At 38.1% G+C, this 23,525-nt stretch overlaps 1 protein-coding gene across 6 annotated transcripts in view; it reads right to left on the bottom strand.

Moving 5' to 3' along the window:
* The window catches only part of ACSL4 (acyl-CoA synthetase long chain family member 4), a 72,156-nt gene that overhangs the window by 5,723 nt on the left and 42,908 nt on the right, over positions 1-23,525 (bottom strand). For all 6 annotated transcript variants that reach the window (XM_089678271.1, XM_089678274.1, XM_089678276.1 and 3 more), the window contains 11 exons: positions 19,234-19,343; positions 18,994-19,132; positions 16,255-16,405; positions 15,372-15,495; positions 9,416-9,487; positions 8,153-8,292; positions 6,530-6,702; positions 4,464-4,538; positions 3,216-3,407; positions 2,998-3,112; positions 1,777-1,934 (listed from right to left, as the gene is read on the bottom strand). In XM_089678271.1, the coding sequence (XP_089534397.1) occupies positions 1,777-1,934; positions 2,998-3,112; positions 3,216-3,407; positions 4,464-4,538; positions 6,530-6,702; positions 8,153-8,292; positions 9,416-9,487; positions 15,372-15,495; positions 16,255-16,405; positions 18,994-19,132; positions 19,234-19,343 (1,449 nt within the window). The remainder of the gene's footprint in view (positions 1-1,776; positions 1,935-2,997; positions 3,113-3,215; positions 3,408-4,463; positions 4,539-6,529; positions 6,703-8,152; positions 8,293-9,415; positions 9,488-15,371; positions 15,496-16,254; positions 16,406-18,993; positions 19,133-19,233; positions 19,344-23,525) is intronic.

Here is a 23,525-nt window from a genome sequence, read left to right as displayed (position 1 = left end):
CGCACGTAGTGGTGAATGCATACGTAGGCCATGCCCACATATGTAAATGGTGTTCAAACCACACACGTGAGGTATTGCCACAAACGTCAGAGCAAGTAACATCCTCTCTTTCACATTTTACAAAAAATTGGGGTATAGATTAGTTTTTTTTTAATCAGGGCCCCCCCCCCCCCCCCAAAAAAAAAAAAAATTATATATATATATATATATATATATATATATATATATATATATATATATATATATATATATATATTCATTCATTTTTCAAATCTACGCATTCCGGTTTCGGCCAAGTGCATTTTGTTTTCGGTACCAGAATTTTCATTTCGGTTCACCCCTAGATTCTATTGTCCTGAAGAAACGGGCAAGACTCGAAAAAGACAACTGCTGTTCAAATAAATATCCGAAATAAGGTCTTGTTTTTGTTTTTTTATTTATTTATGGGGTTGTGGACTAGCATTCCTTGTTTTTAAGGGGGTTTGTGAAATATGAATGTGATGTATTTTTTTTCATTTTTTAACCATTTGTCAAAGCTTTTTCGTTACATTTATTGATGTGCTTGACAATCTCAATTTATAGGTAAAAACTGGACTTTTGCATTTTGGAGGTGATCAACACACCACCTTAATAGGAACAGAGAATCACCAACTTTTAGGTTTGCTTATACAAAAGAAAATAAAGAAATTACAGTACGTCTAGTTACAAGGGTGAGTAGACTCATTTAACAAGGAGAACACAGATTTACACAGTAGCATCTTATAGGCAATTTTAGGAGAACAGGACTGAAATAAATCAATTTGAGTATATAAGACAATATAGGTTGGTCACAGCAGTAAGGTTCATCGCATTGTATGGGTAAGATGAACTGACTCATATCAGAGAGCATATGGTAAACGGGTTTTACTTAAAGAAAAGGTAAGAGAACCAAAACGGAGAAAAAAAAAAAAGACCGACTGTTTAATAATCTGGATGTGCATTACTGTTTGGACTGAGTTTAATTTGAAGGGTCATAGAAAATGTGTTCAATAGGTGGCAGTAGAGTCATTATCTGTACCAGTTTGTTTCAGGACTGGGATAATGTAAATTCAGAAGTTCAGTAATTGCAACCTACATGTTAATCTAATCCTCCATTTCTTTTAGAAAGTTAGGTAGGTTTCATTAATGAGTACAGCAGAATGAAACTGGAACTCAAGATAGCAATGACGTATTTTCAGGATACATTTTCATAAAGTCTGTACTTCTACAAAAGATGAAACCTAGTCATTAGTTTTGTGATGAGATTACTCATTACCATGAAATTTCGAACAAGATGGTACATGTAAGCACATCTTGATAAACATCTCAAAACGGAGTTGTGATGATCCAGAATAGTCATGGAGGTTGGTAAAGATCCTCTACATACAAGTGGAACAGCTCCCACTATAGTAAACAGTAAGTCATAACCTCACATAGATTGCCTTTATCTGCTTTATAAATAACAAGGGCCGTTTTTTTGTTTCACAAAATTGAAAAGTCTTTCCAGTAACCCCCCCCCCCTTTCTGTTTTAACCCTTTACTCAGGTTCATTGTATTAAAGGCTCTTCTAACAAGGTAGAAGAAAGGCTGCCAAGACATGGAGGTCAAACTTTAACCAGGCTGGACCAAATCTATTAGTGTGGATAGATTGTGTATCTTAGGTTTCCTAGAAAGAACAACCAAAAGAAACACACACTGTCTAGCAACTTGATGTACAAACTAAATCACATAGGATGGAACAAACAGGATGCGACTTACTTGAACATGCTACCTCCCTAATCTCCTTTAATACTTCTGCCTCCATTGTGGAATTGTTACAGATTTCCTCCCAAGTGCCTTCGATCCCTTTCTGTTGTGCTAAACTAGTCAGCTTCTTCTGATTAGGAACGACAAAGCTGATCACATAAGACTGGTGACTGTAACAGGATACAAGGAAGATTAGTATCACCAAGGGCACATACAAGCAAAGAAAACCTCTCCAGGTTCAGACATTTTTTTTTTGCTTTGGAACTTCAACTTATAAAATTATATTCATAAAGAGAATTACATGTTTGGTATTAAACACAGAAATGCTAAGAATGAACACTACAATGTAAAGAATTCAACTGGTTGCTATAAGCAAAGTCTGCAAGCTGAGATATGTTCAGACGAATTAAAAAGGGAATACAGCAAAGTACTCGAGAGTAGCAACAATGCTCACAGAAGCTGAAATCTAGCTGTTCTCTCAGATCAGGATAGGAATAAAAAGTCAAATGTAACGGTTACATATGCTGTAAATATACATTTTTGCACAAACCATTTCCAGTGTTATAAATACATCACAAAATGCATTCATGCAACACTGATGTGATTATTTTTATAAAACCCTTAACTGTTTAAACCAATTAACAGTGTCTGGATATTTATGTTGCTCGTTTGTCTAATAGTAATAATGTACACAGTGTGCTCCTTACTATGTACAGATCTTTTGGCGGTTGTGTTGCCCAACTGTAAATGTAAAATGGATCTTTTTTCTGCAGAAAGCTTGCTCTCCAGCTTGTGGGTCAGTAAAAGGCTGTCACTGTGTAAACATACTCAGGGTCTCCTGAAGAAGACAGCAGGGTAGGGTCTGTCAGGTTGCCTCATCATGAGCCAGCCTGACTTGTGCCCAATTCTTTCTCTCGCGTATGCTGCCTGCCATGGGTCAGTATCAAGAACACTAGAGAACAAACACACAAATACTGGCATCCTGGCAGTTAGGTATAAGGCTTATGGTTGTGCAAATTTATATTTCTACTTAAATGCTGGCAGCATTTTGGCTGCATACTACTATTGAACTATTTTCATTAACTAGAGGCAGATTTAATCTTTTACAGTAACTATATCCATTAATGATCATACTTTAAAGCTCCAAAAGCACTGCAGCAACAGTGGCTTCCCTACGGCTATAAACTACAGCAAAGCATAACAATTCAATGTATTTCGATCTAGAAAGTTTACCTGTTGGCATAGGCACAGATGTTGTCAATCAGAGGACAGTTCTTCAAAGCAGCTTCCACTTTGCCCAGAGACACATATTCTCCTGCTTGTAGCTTTACCAAATCCTTTTTCCGGTCTGTAAAAAACACACAAAAAAAAAAAAAACACACAGATCTCTAGTCATTAGGCAAGACACTGGAAATTATATTCCTCAGTATGGATAAAGCTGAGTAACCTACCAATTATCTGCAGGCAGCCATCGGAGTGGAATTCTCCGATATCTCCAGTACAGAACCACCTCTGCTCATTCTCATCCACATAGAAGTCCTCTAGGTTCCGTTCTTCATTTTTAAAGTAACCCATGGAAACGTTTTGCCCTCCAATTACAATTTCTCCTCGTGGATGTGGCTTATCCTGATTTGTGTAGCCTCCTGCAAGAAAAAAATCAATTAAAAGTTTGAGATGACTAAAGCTAGCGATACACTAGTAGACTCTTGAACGAACAAACACTCATATGAAAATTCTCATAGTTGGAAATTCATATGTTTGACAAAAAAAAATGTGAAGCAAGATGGAATTTTGTTTTTTGCACGGTGGTCAAAAACAAAAACAAATATCAATTTTACCCCAATGGTGAATAAAAAACAAAAAAAAACAAACTGAATGAATATTCTAAAAATGAAAAATTCTACAGAAATCCTACAAGTATATAGCCAGCTTTACACTACTAGCCTAGCAGTCTCAGACAGCCTGCAGTAATCTTTGTCTTGTTTGGAGGGTCTTAATTCAGGAGTTTTAAAATAGTGTATAACTGTATATGTCAACAACTGTTATACAAAAAAATTTAACAGTGGCACTACCCTCTTTTCTTCATCTAGTTTTAGTATTATCACTGGTGTCCCCTAATCATTTTAAACAGCGGAGTTTCTTAGATATGAAAACCAGCTTATTGCCATTATAGGGGGCATTTTCTCATTGATCATTCTAGAATACAGCCCAGTAAATAGGGGAACTTGACTATTGGCAAGTCTTGACATTTTGCACAAAAATCAGAAGAACAACATATTTTTATATTTACATAGTAGAAGAATCTATCGTGTTAAGGTTGAACTAAAAGCATTTTTTTTTTTAAAGTTTTGGATAGAGTGGGGAGGGATCAGTTTTTATTGCGGTCTGTGCCACAGTTAGGGAGATTCACTTTATTTGTCCTGTTTACAATTATCGAAAGTAAAAAAATCCCCAATTTTGGGCCGACGTCAGAACAGTAAGAGAAGGTCTTCCCATCGGGACACTAGTTCTGGTGACATCCCCTCACTTTGGAGGGATTTCCTCTCACTTCCGGTTTTAGTTATCGGACAGGAAATGAAGGGAAATCTCCTTTACAGGACACAGATGGAAGAAAAACTGCAGGGCTTATAACCCTCAACTCTAACCTAAATGGAAAAAATAAATAATTTTGCCTATAGTTATACTTTAAGAGTACTCACCTTCTACCCAATCTCGTAGTTTTATTTCACAGCAAGTAAGTGGAGCACCCACCCTTCCAGTGCTATAGTCTGATACTGAAAAAAAAGAAAAAAAAATTAGTTCATTATTAAAGTCGTAATATAATAAAAACACTTGCTAACAAAAGGCCCTGTCATAATTCCAGTACTGCCTTCTGTACAGAAAATCCCAAGCAACAGTGCCTCCAACACTCAGCTACAGCTTGATTATGGGCCAGTCACATACTTGTAAGTTGAATGCGTTCAGGTTTATTGCTCAGGAACTAGCCTATAGTGGAGAGTAAAGCTACTGGCATACCAGTTGTGCAACTTCAAGAGTCCACACAGAGTACTACATTTCACATAATTATGTTGCAAATGTGTAAATGACCAGTTCCCTTCGGGTAACTGATCCCAGCTGTAGCACTTAAATTGCAGGACTCCAAAGAAACAAAAAGATCAACATGGCACAAGATGGTTAAAATACTGAATTAAAACAAAACATGCAATATCCACTTAAACAGAGGCGTTCTCTGATGAATGCTGTACAGAGCACAGAAGCTGAAATAGATGACAAGAGCCAGAGAGCGGCATCTATAGTACCAGCAGAGAGCACACATGGATGGAAGGAAGTTTGGTGTGGGTTAGCTGTGCTTTCCCATAGAGGTCCATTATGTCCCATGGTTTTGGGACGCTAAGAGTGCACCAAAACCACAGGACATAGCTGCACTCTTCCATAGAGGTGCATTAACTCACACCACACCCACAGGTAAGCTGCACTGCTCCTGCTGTGTAGTCAAACCCCATCAGAAGAGTGTGAAAGTACTCTAAGGCTTTTATTTTTGCATAATTACATTGGTCTGGCTGATCTGATCGTTGTGGAAACTGGAAATCATATTAGTAGGTACCAGTACTACAATAACTGCAGTTAGCTTCAGGGTACTTTGCCAAGCAGTGGTCCTGCTGCATATTGAACATAGTGGGTTTCTGGCTAGGGACAGTCAACATTAACAGAAAACGATTCTTTTTATCTGTTAATGCAAGGCGTTCTCTGACTGGACAAGGTGAGAACATGAGGTCAGTGTCCCACCTCTCCACCTTCCTTAATCAGAGAACGCCTTGCATTCATTGCCAATATGCAAGGTGTTCTGAGAATGACACCAATGCTGAGTGACCCCCTAGTGTTAAACATTCAGTAGGGTAGCCCCTTGTTACAGGACCCAGAAGACAGCAGCATTGTCGTAGCAGTGCCTACTACAATTAGTTCTAGTTTTCACAGATTGGCAAGGTATAATACTAACCAACATTAGTCCAAACTGAACCAATGTATCTATGCAAAAAAAAATCCACACCTAAACTTGATCTTAAAGTTATAAAATCATATTTATGTACAGTATTAGGTATTTTCTATATATACACTTTTGTCATTTTGTGTACATGGTGGGCTGCCTTATTTTTCTCATATACAAGTTCTACTTCCAGTGAACTGTGGAATACAATGGTTGTGCTTTACTGTTCCTTCTCGCAATGCAAGTCCAAAAGTCTACTGGCCCACTGAAAACAATGTGCTCTTTGTAGCTGATATGTAAAAATAGTTGGACTGAGAAAAATTATGATTGCAGTGAAATATTCTAGTGGATATAGACCTCTATGAGCAACTATGGATTTGTGAACAGGTCACATAAGCTCTAGGCTGGGGTGCCAAAAAGTTTACGGGCCTCAGGCTGCCCAGGTCTCACTGCAGTAACATGATTCACTCACATCTTCCTTTCAATGAATGTCCTATACATTGACCACAGAAAGGGTGCAACTACAAAAGATTTGGTCAAAAAGAAAGTGGTTTGGTGGTGTGTAATTCACATCCAGCGAAATTTGTTTTCATTCTTTGCAGAAGCAAATGCCAAAGTTCAGTGGCTATTAGCCTCATTAACATATTACAGAGCAAGATCAGCTACAGTCTTCAGCATGTGTACACCATTAGGAGACAGAAGAGATGTGTTTACTTTCTAAATTTAAATAGAAGGAATTGACTCAATACAATAGATTTGTCAGCCAGTTTTCGTATTTACCTTCAGTGATGGTACCAGCTCCACAGGTTTCTGTCAATCCATAACCTTGACCAACAGGACAACAGAAACAGATATTCATAAACCTCTGAGTCTGTGGAGACAAAGGAGCACCACCACAAAGCATCATGCGGACATTCCCTCCTAATAATGCCTTTACTTTTTTGAACAATATCCTGAAAGGAAACAAAATTGTTAGTCTGAGTAAAAATAAATAAATAAAAAGATCCAATACTAATGGAGATCTGTTACTGCATAGATCATAAGCCTACATCCTTTTCTAGGAAACATTTACTTTACTTTTTATAGTGTCCCCATGGATCATGGCCTGTAGAGAGAAAATCTTGAAAGTTTCTGTGTGGCCGTTCCAAAGGGCATAGCCGACAAGGTATATGCTAGCAGAAAAATAACTTAGCTCTCATGATGGAATACGACTCTACATTATTTTGCTCTGAGTACTTTGAGGGTCTAAATCAATGTGATGTTTTGGAGATACAAAAGTATAAGATGTTATCAGGTAGTATGACTAAACTATATACTCTTCTACTGTGCAGAGTAAGGCAAGCCATAGAAGATACGATTTTCTTTCCTTCAAACACAGTGTTGACAGGGGAATCCCTCCCGCATAGCTATTGTGTTCTGGAGGTGGGGAGCATTCCCTGCTAGCCGAACACAATGATCACTGCCTGCTGTTATAACTGCCGGCAGTGATCACATGCAAAAATTCCAACGGGGGGTTGTACTGAAATCGATCAATGGATCGACTTCAGTAAAACCAGTCTGCCCAGAGATGGATCAAATCTTGGCTGGTCCCTGCTGAACTGGCCAAGATGCGATTCATCTATGGCTGGCTTAAGGTACAGCGTTATTTGTTAAAAGCTCTTAATTTCAGTAGAGCCTCATTTTATAACAAAGCTTTCCTTTTTAATTAAATCAGAGTTAATCTAATCATTTCCTTATGGAACTGCTGAACACCAAACCCTATGCAATATACAAAACTGTGTGACAGGTTGAAACATTTTTCTAGTTAAACATTTGTGAGATCAACAGCATGTGCCTGTTGAAAACTTAATACTACAGTGGCAGAACCTAGGAATAAATAAAATGCCTATCATGGCATCCAATACTCTATTTAACCTGGATGTAAGAAATGAAGCGTGGGATCCCCTCCAAACCGGCTACAGATAAATACCCCTTGTGAACCTTTTTAAACAGTGCCAGCTGTATCGAGCCAACTATAGGTTCTGGTATTCGTTTAAACATACTTTAACAATGCACTGAATACTTGCATAATGCAATCAGTCAGTGCAGGTACACTCCAGAATCTACTTTGACAGCATTAACATGTCTAAGCGAGATTGTTTTCATTAATCTACCTATACACCAGCAGCTGCAGTTTTCACTATACAGTAACCATAGTTGAGACTTGTGATCATAAAAAAGAAAAAAGAAAAAAAAAAGCCACCTAGTTCTGTCAATGGCATAAGACACAAACCACCACATATATTCCTTTCTGCCACAGAACCAGATGAAAATAATGCAAGAATTAACCGTACTGAATTAAACAATTGAATGTAGTGACAGACCACACAACTGGCTAGTTATACATGAATGACTTTTACATACACATTACATAACGGAGCATCGTATCCCTTCTTTATCTGCTCCAACTTGTAATCATAACCCAGCTTAAACAGTGTTCTCTGGAAAACATTCATTTCTTGCACTTTGCTCATGACATTCTTGTAAATACGATCCATAATTTCCTATAAGAGAACAGTAACATATTACAGGAAGAACTGGGCATACATTAACAGTATTCAATCCACACAAAAAAAACCTACCTAAAATAGACTCATTAACTTGGTAGTGAGTATACATATGCGAAAAAAAAGATCTGAAGAGCAGGGAGTGGTTGAAGTCAGGGATTTAAATACATCAAAGTGGGAGAGTAGGACTTACACTCTGTAAAGGATACAGTAACCTTTGAGAACATGTTACACCTGTATTTAGGGTGAAGTAACAGCTTCTGCAGCCTGCCAGCACCCCCCCTACCCCCGATTCCCACCTCAATGTGACAGTGGATGGGGGACCCTCTCCCTGCATTTGCGGTCACAATTTAAAAACAGTGCAGCCGAGCAGAACTCCACCTACACGGCCGCATCATTCATTCATGGTTTCCCCATGAATGTAGTACAACTATGGTCATCCACCGTGGTTGATGGCTTGTAGCTCTGAATCAACTGCGAGGGAGCTTATGAGCGCCCTTGTAGTTTATTCACAAGCCCTGGCCTGGAGCTTTGTAATTGACAGCCCATATTGCTAGTATAGGGTGAAAGCTACAGTGCTGGTCTGCAGAAGCCCAACACTGTACCACCGATCACAGGTGCAATGCTTTCCAGGCTCCTGCAGGAAAAAATACACACATTTTGTTTTCCCTGCAAAAATGTGTAGAAATTTTTTCTTGAAAAGGTGAACCTTATCCTTTAATTTATACTCAAATTTTAATTGTCAGGAAAGACATTCCTGCTTATTAGTGTGGAAAATTAGTTCAAAGGAACTCAACTGTAACAAACAGTAAAAAAGCAGAGTAGTAGCTTGTGTGTCTATTTTGCCCATAAAGATTACAGCTGGAACAAGGTAGTAAAAAGGGAAATATTACTTTTCCTACACTACTGAAATAGGGTCTATTCAAGCCTTGAAGTAATGTAACATGCACAGAAAAAAAATGGATTAAATTCTTCTAAAAGAACACATCCTGAAATTTAAAAATGGACAATAGTAGAATCTTTTAAGAGGTGTTGAAAGAATAAAACAGCTTCTAGTTATTTCATATACTTGTTTTGTTGTGAGATTACAGATAAACAGGAAATACTTAGGTGTACTTACAGGCACAGCAGCCATTAGTGTGGGCTTCAATACTGTACAATCTCCTTTGCTTCCTTTTTTTATTTTACTTGACTGTAAAAATAAAAAAATAAAAAACAATTATGTTTTAAAAACTTAGTTTTAGTGAAAGACAAAAGAAAATACAAGTCAGTGTGTTAACATTTGACAGATTGGTTAATGGCTGCATCTGAATCTGTCAATTCAGATTAAGTTCTGATAAGTGTGAACACCAAAATTGGAACTAAAATTTCTTGGACTACATTGCATCCTACAACTCACCTGACATAAATGTACCTTTTGGCTAAGGTATGTAAACACAGTGAGGAGGGATAATGGGCAGTTTCCTGTAGAATGTTTGTGGTAGAAGTGACCACTTTCATATATCCCCTTGTCATGAGATCCTGTGTGTTGGAACTACTATGTTCACCTCAGGCTTCAACATAACAGAACACTAAACTATTCACATTGTGGAAAACTTCAAAGTTTGATAAGGCAATCCCCTTGCCCTTGTATTGATCTGGTGGTCCCAGCCCATTCCTGCTAAATACCCCCTTTTCAAAGTCAGGAGGATGGGTCAGAGTGGTCACATACAGCACTGAGAAAGGATGTTTGGGAGACTTCACAACATACTTTAACATCCAAATATAAAAAAAACTTTTACACACAAATTCTGGTAAACCATTGCAGCCACGTGAAAATCTTGCAATTAACTGACTTCAGTATAGTCCAGCTGATTGCCGCATTCTGCACACCATAAACCATAAATGCTCTTTGCGCCGCTATTCTTGTGGGGGGAGAAAAATTAAAAAAAACAAAAACAAACAAAAACAAAAAAAAAAAAACTAGACTTGCCCACCCCCTCTGCCTAAAATATTAGTCTTCAAAAAAAAGTTGAAGAATTTTTAAATCATATGCAGCAGATCAAATACGTTTAACCGTGCCAAATTATCTTTCAAGATAAAGTGAGGTACTATGGCTGTCCAAACAGTTTAGAATTAATCAGGTAGGACTCAGCCAGATCGAAAAGCACAGAACAAGAACAGCAGGAAAGAGTAAACTAGTCTTTTCTACAAGTACTGCATTACGAAAGAATGGCCTGTGCATAACGTGTTGACGTTTGTTACGGTCTTTCAACATTTCTCTTTTTACAAGTGTTTAATCATCTGATCACAAAATAAGTAGCTCAAGGAGATACAATCCTGGCGAACTGACCCTAGCTGAAACACAAGCTACTCTTACATACTGTTTATAGTACAAGATATGCAGCTTGAACACTACATCAGCATATTGGGCTGGAATGTGTGTGCTGGCCTTAAAAAAAAAAAAAAAAAAAAAAAAAAAAAGGAAGGAGGTTCCCCTTCTGTAATTCTGCATGGTTGAAAAAAAATACATTTGCTTTTTAGAAGAAGAAATACTTTTTTTTTTGGAAAACAATGAAAGGACCAATTACTTCCATGAGGGAGAGATTATGTGGTAACCTGCAGTCATTTAGAGAAAGGCATAATAAACAATTCAAAACGCTTTCAAGTGGGACTAAAGTAGAAAAACAATTACAAACAGGCAGGCTCCTTATTGGAGGAGAGACATGCAATGTCTCTTCTACAATAAACTTACCTGACTGTTCGCAATCTTCTGCAGAATGCACACGGAGCAGCGCATGCACAGCTCAGTTTACATTTCTGGCACAGTGCCCGTGTACAAAGATGAATGACACTGCATATGCGCAGGAGTAACGTCATCCTGCACTGACTAATCATGATGGCTGATTGACACCTGGAGGAAGCCTGAGAGAAGATGCCAGCAAAGGACCCCACGAGTGTCTGACTGTTGAAGTAGAGAAATGCAATCCTGACTTTTGCTCCGCTTTAACACCATCCTAAGGCACTCTATTAGCCATCTGACTAATTTTCTAATTTCATTGGACTTACCTGAAAACTCACTTTTTCTTCAAAAAGGATACATAGCCTGGTGTGTTATCTTCGTGAATGGAGCCTAAAGTCAAGCTTTTGCCATTTTTGATGATTTTTAACCAAGTGTAAAACTTGGGTATAGTAGTCAACTAAAGGCTGGCCACACATAGATCAGTCTATTTTTGAACAGCCAGTTGGCCGATTGGAAAAAAATAAATGGATTCCCCTGGAGGAATTGTCCCTGCTGTGTTAAAGTATTCTGACAGTGGGGACTCCTCCACAATTGGCAGCAGTGCTGATCAAAAAAAAAAGTTTTCCAACAAGCTGGTTTGAGAGAAGTCTATCATTAGACTTCTCTAGAATGGGCACAATCATAGATCGATTGGAATTTAGCTTGTTTCTGCTGAAGTAGTTGTATTTTGATTGATCTATGCCCAGCTTCCAATGAAAGCTTTTGCCTTATGTTTTCTATACAATGTCAGCAGCACTAGGTATACAAATGGTACTTTGTTGTCAGACCAAACAAGTATGAACAACAAGGATCCAAGTACTTGGAGATCAACAGCAGAGAGAGCTGTTAGCATATTACGTAGTACTGAAACTCCCCCATAAGATTAGGAAGGAAGTTAGGGTAGGTTATGAAACCTGTAGGTATCTAGTGTTACCTACAGATAGACAGCTCTAGATCTTCTAGGTAAAGAAACCATGGTCAACCACATACAAGAGCAGCTGAATGTGCATAAATGATTTGGCCATTATTGCATGTTACGCTCAATGTTCCAGTCTTCAGTAGCAGAAAAGAAACTATACATAATCGTGACAAGTCCAAAGTGGAAGTGCCATCAGCGAAAAACAAAACAAAAAACCCAAACAATATACACATATTAGGTACCTAGTACTTACAAATCATAGTATAAATATACTGATTGAAATTTAGTGCAAAAATACAATTCAAACATAAAACATATCTAGCCATTGTAGGAATCAATTTTCAAATCTAGTGCGATCTGCGTGTTACCGCACTGGAAGAAAGCAGGTCACTTCTGGGACCCACAGAAAACAATTGTTTTCTATGTGTCCTGTGCACACTGCAAAACAGCGTCCTGCGTGACTCTGAAACATTGCTTAAGTGATGATGTGATCGCTGAATGAAGCTTTGGACCCTTTTTGGACATCCGTAGTGTGCTGGTGACATATTCGCCTTGAAAGTCTTGTTTCCAGTCAGTGGTCTCTGCAGCATCCATCTACGTACATGCACAGCCAACACGTGCTTTGGGAATAGTGTATTTGTATTCATGTTGCTGTTCACACTGCAACACACCCCAGAGGTGTGGTGAAATGAACGGCCATAAAGTGCATACAAGGATTTTTTTTTTTTTCCCAGCATGCAGGACGGGAATCGCACATTACTATACAACACAACACACCACGATGCTATGCAGTGACATGAAGTGTCACATTCTGCACTTCCAATAGAGTTGAAAAAAAACCAAAAAAAGGGAACTGTACGATTCACTAAATACGCATCACACCACCTCCACCAGCAGTATACTACAGCCGGAAGAAAGAACTACCTGCACATACACCACTGTGGTTTAGTGTGAACAGGCACTTAGTCTTTCCCTGTATTCTTGTTTGATTACCACTTCTAGATACATAATGTGGTGGTACAAGGACAATTTCTAAAGGTTTTTAGTCTCCTCCTCAGTCCCAGAGCATCCAGTAATTCTGTGTCTAGCTTAGAGCTGTGTGTGGATCACTAGAATTATTTGCGGCACAGTAGAGACTCCATATCCAGAAGACTAGTCAAATGAATAAACAGTTTCTGCTGTGTAAATCTGGCTTTGTGCCTTGATTCAGAGAGACATGCCAAAGTCTGGGTCAGTGTAGGAGAACAATTATGCACTTTAAGACAAACCGTGCATTGTAAAAGTTCAAGAAAGTTTAGCCAACCTTTTCCCACATAAAGCGCTAGAGAAATCTTGTAGAATAATATATTAAGATGTGTACACAAAATGAAATCACAGCAGCTTGGAAACTTAATATCAAAGCAGTATGCAAACAACCTGCTTTCTGCATCTACACAGATGCTTGCATTGATCTATAGCAGTGGTCTTGGGGCCAGATGTGGCCCTTTTCTTGCTTTAATCTGTCCCTTCGGGCACTATTCCACTGACACCAATGATGGAGCACTATTTCTACTGACACCATCAATGGGGCACAATTCTTCTCATTCATATCAACAATTGTTAATATCAGTGAGAATAGTGCTAAATTTTTGATATCAGTGAGAATAGTGCTCAATTGGCCACTATTTCTCCCATTAAAACCAGTTATGGGGCACTGATGCCAAGACATTTTCCACGCCCGCCAGCTACAGTCAGACCCCCCTAAAGCTTGAAGGGCAGTAAACTGGCCCTTTGCTTAGAAAGTTTGGAGACCCCCCAATGTATAGAATAAGGGGCCCATTACATTTGCTGCAATAATTCAATGCACAGTGAAATGCATGCATCCTTTTGAATAGACGCCCCATCACACCTACACTGCAGTGTACCACAAATGCATGTATTTATGTGCTGCAGTATGCCAATATGATTTTCTATACTTTAAGGTGCGCTGCCAGCCCATTCAAAATTAAATAGGCTGCTTTAATGCAGCACACCTTAAATCATAGAAATGCATTGCATGAATAAGAGACATAATTTAAAGAAGTCTTAATGCACAGGCGGTAGAATGACTTCAGTGCCTATGGTAGCCATGTCCTTTACATTTTGATTCCTGATAAGTTGATCTTCCTCACCCAGATAGGGACCCCTTAGGATGTGCAACATTTAACAACGGTTGAAAGGCCACCTAGTACATTTTCTGAAATATTTGCTCTTTCACATTAAAATTATCTCTTGCCCTTTAGCCAGGCTGTGATTTAAGTAGAAAAGAAATGATTTAAGTGTCAGACTCTTATCCTGCTTGACAGGAAGCAGAGACAATTAATTCATAAGAGATCAGCAAACACCCTGCACAATTACTTCCCAAATGAAACACGTGGAATAATTAAAAAGGAACACGTTCACTGCACACTCAGTGAAGAACATTACAGCAAAGTTCTCTAGTAATTTCCTTATCCACCCAACCTGCCTTTCCCTAATGTTCTAATTCAGAGCAGACTAAGTTGGAGCAACAACATGTAACCAATTCTGAAAATCAGTGTAAAAAATAAAATAAAAAAAAGAAGGACAAGACTAAACCTGTCAGAAAATTGATTAGAGGCATTATCTAGGCTGCTCAGATTAGCATGATGTATGCTTTATCAGCTGTTCAGAGTCCTGAAATCCAGGACGGGTTCACTACTGGCACAGTCATTTTACCACCTGACAGTTTTTGTGTGTGTGTAAATTTGAGGATTTTAATATATTAACCCTTCCTGAAAATTTTATATTGAGAATGCAATAGAAGGTGCTAGAGAAGGCACAGATGGGAAGAACAGCCAAAATCCTAGATGGACAGGAACAAACTCAGAATTACAGCAGGGAGATGTGGTCATAGGATTATCAAAGACATACCAAAAAGTGAGGGGCCAGGCTCCACTAGGTAGTAAAATATCACTTTTGGATGAACTTATCCTCTCATGTGTCAAAGGACAAATTCATTTTGAATTAAGACACACAATCCAAGTAAAAATACATACCCATTGCAGATATATAGAAGATCCATAAATCAAGACAAGAAATAAAGTGTACCTCTTCAGACACAAACATAAGAGCTATTGCAGATTTGCAGTTAACACTGACATATATCTTACACTGTAGGTCTCACAAGTGCCATACTGCTAAATGCTGACATTTTTTAGCACACCATCTAATTCCATAACTATTATTCTTTTTTTATCCACCTTTAACCTGAAGTAGCTTATAATGGGAAAAGCTTCATAACATTATATAAAATTCAAATCTCATATGTTAACACTTTCAGAAAGTACATGTTCATTTTATCGTTATTGGTCCTGAGTGTCATCTACGTTATTAACCAGAACAGCAGTGCATGCTTACCTGGTCTGACAGCGTTAGTGGAGAGGAATAGCCAATCCTGCATCCATAGGTTACACAGGATATCTCCGCAGTCATCTCTAGAACATGTGCCAACGGCAAGTATCCAATGTAGGTGTCTTTTGGCCTAACAAAACAAAAAACCCAATGAGTATTTGTTATGAAGATCCATTTTGTTCTTTCCTTTTACGGTACTCGCACGTGTTACTGATGTTTGAACATCAGTATACCTGCCCAAAATCTCATGCGTTTTTTGCGTGCATCTGTGCGTACACGAGTAAAATAAATTCTAGCTATCAGAATGGTATTTTAACCCCTTCAAAATTAACATACTACACACGTGTAATTGCACGCATATGGACGCAAAATACTGTTTTTTTTTTTGTTTTTTTTTACTCATCTACATGCAGCATGTTTACACACCTGTGTGTGCAGGCACATTGAAAACAAAGGCTGCATATAGATCAGTGGTTAAAAAAAAAAAAAAAAAAAAAAAAAAAAAAAAGGTCTATAGATTTCCTTAATTTGCAGAGATTTTCTCTTGCTTCCGGTTTTGGCTGTGGGACAGAAAGTAAAAGAATTCTCCTCAACGAGACTCCGATGCCAAAAAAATTAAACTGACATGAGTTATGACCCTCCCTTACTTGATCAAAAATGAAAAAAAGTTTCACCTATAACGTGATACCCAACACTCATTACTGTGCTTAACCTAAACAGGGTTACTTAAAAGCTTCAAGAAAGCTGCTTGGAGCTTGCTGAAAGTTTTGCTGTGCAATCTGCTGATTGAAAAAAAAAACAAACAAAAAACCCCCAAAAAAGTAAAAAACACGTGTACAAAGTCTAAGGAGTAAAATATAAAACCATACTGTCAGAGGCAAATATTTACCCAAGGCCAGGTATCCGTTCACACTGTCCAGCCATGCCAGCTATTAGGTTGTTATGAATCATCATTACTCCTTTGGGTTTGCCAGTGGAGCCACTTGTATACATGACAACAGCAAGGTCTGTAGGAAGAGGTCTGCATGGAGGCTTGTCCACTGTGGATCAAAAAATGCCAGTCAACTGCTAGGAAGACTATACATACCACTAACATCTAAATTGTTGGAAGAATACTTAGTGTCTTAACTGTCAGATGTGCAGTCTACCAATATTTAGAATTAAGACGCACAGAAGATGTAAACGGCTAGAGATGGTCACATATTGGTAAGGCTATCTCAGACTATTTACGAGAATAAAGTAGAGTATCTTATAAGCATGCACACATGTATGTCGATGTACTTGGTATGTCCATTATTTGGAACAACATTTGGCATCTGGATCATTACAGAGCAACAGACATTTGATGCAAAAAATTGATGGCTTCCATCATTCTCACAAACATGTATCACAATGTCTGAAAATCTTACAGTGTGTATGGTACAATAGCCCAGCAGAACTTTCAGACACTTAATTTTCTTAAATTTTCTTTTATTCCGCTGCTTTTGCAAAGAAAGGCCACACAAGTACAGGTCAGAGAATGCTTTCTGAAAAAGCTTTTATCATTAGTAAGTTAAAGCATTAGTCTATCAAAAACAGAATAAAATTAGAAAAACAGAATTAAATATATTTATATTTTTTGCAATCCAAGGATGAGGGAGGTTTGCCCATCTGCAATGGGTACTATGAGGAGGTGTCACCCTCCCCTCTAATCGATTTTCTTAATGTTTTTTTTCTTGAACTCAAAAGTAGCAGTGGGAACATTAAATCTAGGGCAAGACATCTGAAACAAAGAAGAAGCAAAGAGAACTAAAGACTAAGGAAAGTACTAGTCCTCAAGTCCTTCCAGTCCACACAGTGGATGGGACTGCTCAGAAGACCATCTATGACTGAAATTTATTTTAGGTGTTCAGATCCTCTCATGATTGGGTTCAGTTTTAAATGGCAAGGCTACATCCATAGTAGTAGAATCTCCATTGCCCGATTTTCTCACTACATAAACAATGCTCTAGCCCTGCTGAAAAAAACTAATATACATTTTGTCATGTTTACCAAGTTCACCCACACACAGGTACTGCCTCATCCATGTAGTGCATGGTATACACAGGTACATCTCAAATTAGAAGATCATCATCAAAAAGTTATTTCAGTAATTCAATTCAAAAAGTGAAACATTGTATAGATTCATTACACACAGTGACATTTCAAGCATTTCTCTCTTTTAATTTTGATGATTATGGCTTACAGCTAGTGAAAACCAAAAATTCAGTTCTCAGAAAATTAGAATATTGTGAAAAATTCAATATTGCAGACTTATGGTGTCACACTCTAAATCAGCTAATCAACTCAAACACCCGTAAAGGTTTCCTGAGCCATTAAATGATCTCTGTCTAAGTTACAAAATCATGGGGAAGACTGCCGATTTGACAGTTGTCCAGAAGACAGTCATTGACACCCTCTGAGTTACTGGATTTTGAGTTTTGGAATTTTCACTAACTGTAAGCCATAATCAAAATTAAAAGAAAGAAATGCATCACTCTGTGTGTAATGAAACTATATAGGAGTGTCAAGTTTTTAATTGAATTACTTAAATTAACTTTTTAATGATATTCTAATTTATTGAGATGCACCTGTATACATATTAAGAGTTGTCTCCACCTGTTTGACTACTCTTCATCTTACAGCCACATTTAGGGTGTAACATGAAAACATGATTAATGTACATAGCAGCTCCCTCCCTCCTTTCTCTTACAACACTGCAGGGTTCTTTTCTCACTGGCTCCTGTCATTTGAAATTATTGTGACTGCCTGCACTGCCCTGTAATTCATCCACAGGAAGTTTTGGAGGAAAAAAAAAACCCACACTGTCATAGGCTGGAGGAAGAGTCTGCAGGAGTCAAAGTATTGCACCCATGATCCACTGACTGCTGGTGCAATGCTTTGCAGGCTCAAAAATGAAAATAAATGCACTTTATTTTTGCAAATAGGTGCATTATTTTTTACAAAAAAAAAAATCTTTCGACAAAATGCTCCTAGTTAGGCCATTCCTAATTACAAGGAGCTAAACCTACTTAAATAGTACATTATGTATGCAGGGATTGTTTAATATTCATACCTTAAGTGACCTAAGGGCAACTAAAACAAAGGGGACGGTTTTGAAATATTTCTATTTACATGGCAATTTCATTATAAGTGTTCTAATTTTCCAATTTTCATCATGGAGGAAAAAATTGTCTTTATTATAGCATTTTAATGTACAATTTCAGAGACTCAATCCTGTGAACCTGACAACTGTACATTTGTTGTTTAATCAGTTCCCCTCATCCCCGCTCAAATGTTTATCATCTCAATTCAGTGATCTTCTCTGTTCAGCACAGCCCAGCATGCACAGCTTTTCCAGTGCAAAATGTCACCACTGGCTCTTCCTTTTAATGTGTACCACACCCTTATGCATTACAATTGGTAAGTCATACTCTGCTTCTAGGAGTCCAACAGAATACAGCTTAACAGGAACGAATGGGACCATGGCATGCATGTGAACTAAGAGGATGTTTTTGCTGGAAAGGCTGTAGACCACTGTAGGAAGGCAAGTATTTGAGCTAATGGTCTGCATTCTGCTTCTATAAATGACAAAATGTAAAAAACTCACAGTTCTCAGGTTTGGCACCCAGCTCTTCTACCGCCTCCATATTATGGATCTGCAGGCCTGCTGGATACTCAGATAGTTCTAAATTTCTCTTGCCCACATAGATTATGTGTTTAATATGGTTGACTTCTGACAGCACACACTAGCAACAGAACAAGGAAAAAAAAAAAAAAAAAAAGTTCAGTGAAAATGGTAAGGTGATGAGGGCAAAGACCTAACATCATACAGGATGTTAATACACACCTTTAGCTTTGTCTCCAGTAGCTCAGCACTAGTAATGAGATGTGTGGCTCCTGATTCATTGAGGCCATAGGTCACTGCATCTTCGCCAAGTGTAGCATACAATGTAACCACTAAAAATGAAAAAGTAAAACAAAGTCAAGTTGAATACTTTCTTGCAATCTACCAAACCAAATTTAGCCTGCATTCATAGAATTGACATTGAGAAGAGTGTAAAGCTGGCCATACACTAGTAGGTTTTCAAAGAAAATGCTTTTGTACACTCAATGACTGGACAAATGCAGCTCAAAAAGTACTTCAAATTTTTACTTTTTAACATGGTTTTGAAATTACTGTAATTACCTGAACAAAAGCAACACTGTTGGAGATTCCATGGAAAAAAAAAAAATTCCATCCTGCTCCTTTGAATTTCCTCATCATGGTGATGAACCCACCCCCACAAAAAAAAAAAAAAATTAAAAAAACAAAAAAAACAAAAAAAAAACGACTATTTGGCCTCACTATTTGGGAATTACTTGTTAGAACATTTTGTTTGATTTTCTAAGAAATTCTATTAGTGTATAGCCAGCTTTAGAATGCATTCCTGGTGATTTTAAAGCTTTTTATAAGGATTTTTTACATGTGTATTAAGCTTCAGCTATTTGCTTCCTAGGCTGGGCAAGAGAAGAGAACAGTTCTATAGAAGAGGAGTTCAAGCATGAAAAAGTGCATATTGCAGGTACTCCCATTGAAGTGTACAGGACTAAAAACCACAAAATACGCTTAAATAAAGTTCATGTAGAGTGGCAAATCCCCCCAGACGACGTGCGTGTGCACGAAACGCGTAGGAGGAGCCAGGAACGCCGTGACGTCACGCCGCCGGAGCATCGTGGAGCTCCGGCGGCCATCTTTACCATTGGACGGTCAGTCCACATTGTTTATACACTGCTGTGTACACGGATCTCTGTCGTTTTAATAAATTCTTTTAAATGACCTACTACACTATGGATACGTTTTGTTTTGACTCCCTTGGGGAGTATCCATTTTAGTCACTCATCTCTCTGCTGGGTAAGAAACGCATACAAGCTTTAAGGAGAAGTCCGCAGGTCACCTATCAAGGGACCACACAGGAATATCTAGGAGCTCTGGAAGGAGGCTGTCATACCACCACATCCTGTCCAGCCGATGATTCTAAGGGGAATCTATATTGATAAACGCTCATTTACCTGTGCGTTCTGGTGAGTGTGCACTTCTTCAGCACTATTTTGCACAACGCCTGATCATCAGGAGGATACGAAATAGAGGAGAGCACTAAAGTCACCTTATTCTATGAACTGTTGCTTTTGTTCAGTTATCTAATATTGATTTATTGATTTGATTCTTTCGTTTTATTATAACGTTCTGGTTCTATAGCGCTGCATCTTTTGATCTAGAATGTACTTTTTTGAGCTTAAGGCAACTGAGCTTACAAATGTGAATAGGGTTTTAGACTCAGAATTCAGTTTTCCTTGTAGACAGAGGTTAAGAGATCCAAGCTGCAGGATCATAATAAAGCCATTACTTCACTCACAGCAGTACTCCACTAATTATTTAACACACAGAATCCATCAGGGATACAGGCACCACCATGTGCCAAATCAAAGAGACAACAACTTGAGGTTTCTCTCACCACCCAGAGCTAAGAGAAGCCAGTAAGTCATTCCAGTTGTCAACAAGCACACAAAATGGAAGCAGTTCTGGACAGAATTGGCATTAAACTTAAAAGTAAAACGCAATTTTGAAAAGGTTTCTGAAGTATAACATTTCACAAACAACCTTCCAATTCTTTCCAGTACACAAGTTTAGGCTAATGATGAAATTACAGGACATAATGGAGTAAGGGTTAGACAGGTACCCAGAGGCAGAAATTAAATGCTCTGGGTAGTCTACCAGATGAAGCAGATCTCTATACTCCATTCCTCAGCTACTTAAAGTCTACCTTCAACTCCATCCATTTTGTTTTTGTTTTGGACACAGTGGGAAAAGGTTAGGTTATCAGTCATGTTTTTATTGTTACGTCTCAACTAAGCTTTCCACTGATTTTGTTGTTCTACAAGATTCAGAATCTTCATGTACACCGACATCAATGGGCACATGTTTTTGCACATTATCAGCCACTAGACACATTAGACTTGTTTTATTTCAATTGTTGCCCATGTATTTATGCACCACGCCTTATCCATATTCAATTAGTAATTTTCCACTGAAAGTAAAAACACCTTTAAACAATCTAAATATCCCAAAATGTTGCAGAAAAGCAAGGAAGATTATGTTTTAGTGAATATTCAACTGTTCTCAGATTGCACAGATCACATTTTCTTTCAAAGAATTTAAGATTCTTCTATTGGAACATTTGTTGCGCTATAGAGTTATATCACACACATAGAAACTATTGTTTTGTTTGACATTGCAAGCAGCACCTTTTTGGTAAATGTCTGCAGTGAGACAATAAAAGGTGCCATAGTGTAACATATAATGAAACATGAAGTGGTTCAGCTGCTTACTTCCCTCCATTGCAGAGCCACAGCCTCCTCTAGTGTTTACAGTTTGTGACAAAACTCTTCAGTATTGCCCCTGCAAATCCCTATTGATATGAATGGGGCCGTACAGCCAGAAGGGAGATCTTTGGTGTACAACACAATTCAAGACCACCCTGAAGAGAATTGCATTGGACGGTCTGTAAGCAATTTAGCTTAGGAGGGCTGGGTATTAGTGATGGCTTAAGCTGGCCACAAAATTATTTTGCCATCTACACATTTCAGGTGGATCAAGGAATCCTCCTTAGAGGATGCTGAGCTATTGTATTTGACAACAGGACTTCTCTGCTGTCAGACTACACTGATCACTGCTGCAGCCGACTGGCTGCACAAACTGATCGAATACAAAATTTTCAAACAGTCCCGCTTGAAGGGAGTTAATCACCAAATTTGACTCCTCTTGAACAAGCATGTTCAATTATGGTTCAAAATTCAATCCTTGTTGAACTGGATGACTTTCCATCTATTTATGGCCAGCTTAAAGTACAACAATCTTTTAAAGGATTTTTCCATGGGTCTTCTTTTATAAGTTGCTCAGTCTGATTCACAACCATAGAATGGGCAAACAGTACAAATTGCCTTATCCTCTACTTGCAAAATTTAATAATGCATAGCCCAATAAAAAGGGAAATTAATTTGTATTCTGCAGAAAGTCTACACGGATATCTTCACTTCAAAAGAAAGCGGAACTTTGTGGAAATGTTAGTTCCTCTAAAAGAAAAGAAAATAAGCTAGGCAAACCACAAGCAATGAATATGGATTCTTCAGCAAATTTCTCAGATTATTATTCAATGCATTCCTGCCATCTGATGACATTAACTAAAAATCAGGAGGGTCAGTATGCCTTATGTTGCTAGGTGACACTGTGGAAATAGATAGATCTGCAGATGGCCAAACTAGCTTCATTAGACTCTCCACAAAATAATTTAAGAGCAATTCCAGGCAATAGGAGAAACCAATCCAAGCATTAGTAATGCTAAATCGAGTTAACACTACAAATGTACTAAAATCAGGAAGTTTATTCTCTGTTTTCCTTAGGCCTGGTTCACACCAATGCGTCAAAGCTTTTTTTTAGTGCTTTTTGCAGAAACACTACAGTCCATTTAACATGGTTTCCTATAGGACACGTGCACATCTCTGCTTTTTTTTTTTTGAGCAGCTACGTTTTTGGGAAGGGTCAGAGACTTTTTTTAAATGCATAAAGCAGCATTTTTGCTACTATAGAGTTCAATGGAGACGCTGCTGAAACGCATGTAGTATGTTTTTTGCCACATTTTGCATTTTTATTCTGCCCAGCAACAAACTTACCTTTTAACAAAAAAAATACACACAAAATGAGGCAAAATACACAGAGATGCAAAGAGCATTGCAAATCGGATTGGTGTGAACCAGGCCTTAGTGCAAGTTCTGTAACCCACTGCTGCACCTGAACTGCACTCGGATCCAAAAGTCTCACTTGGGCAGTAGAAAGATTAGACTTCCTTTGCTCCTTCTCAGAATCGCCATTTCTTTTTGATGTGTCAGGGGAGCCTGCAGTGGTGTTTCAGAATCTAGCTTAGGAGTATTACATTCATGTATTCTGGTTGAAACACTGAAATACCAAGGTGGTAGGCGGTCTTCAACTCAAGGATTCAGTAGATTCCTTAACAGAACTGAGATTCAACGTGATGCGATTCTTACTGCTTTTTGTATTAAAAGACTGATGTAAGTACTTCACTACACAACAATATCACATTACTT

Source organism: Staurois parvus, unplaced genomic scaffold (assembly GCF_062004578.1).
Source record: "Staurois parvus isolate SC_StPar_1 unplaced genomic scaffold, SC_StPar_1.0 ptg000202l, whole genome shotgun sequence".
Classification (NCBI taxonomy): Eukaryota; Metazoa; Chordata; class Amphibia; order Anura; family Ranidae; genus Staurois; species Staurois parvus.
Note: the sequence above shows the minus strand (reverse complement) of the source record. Positions and strands in the feature narration are given on the sequence as shown.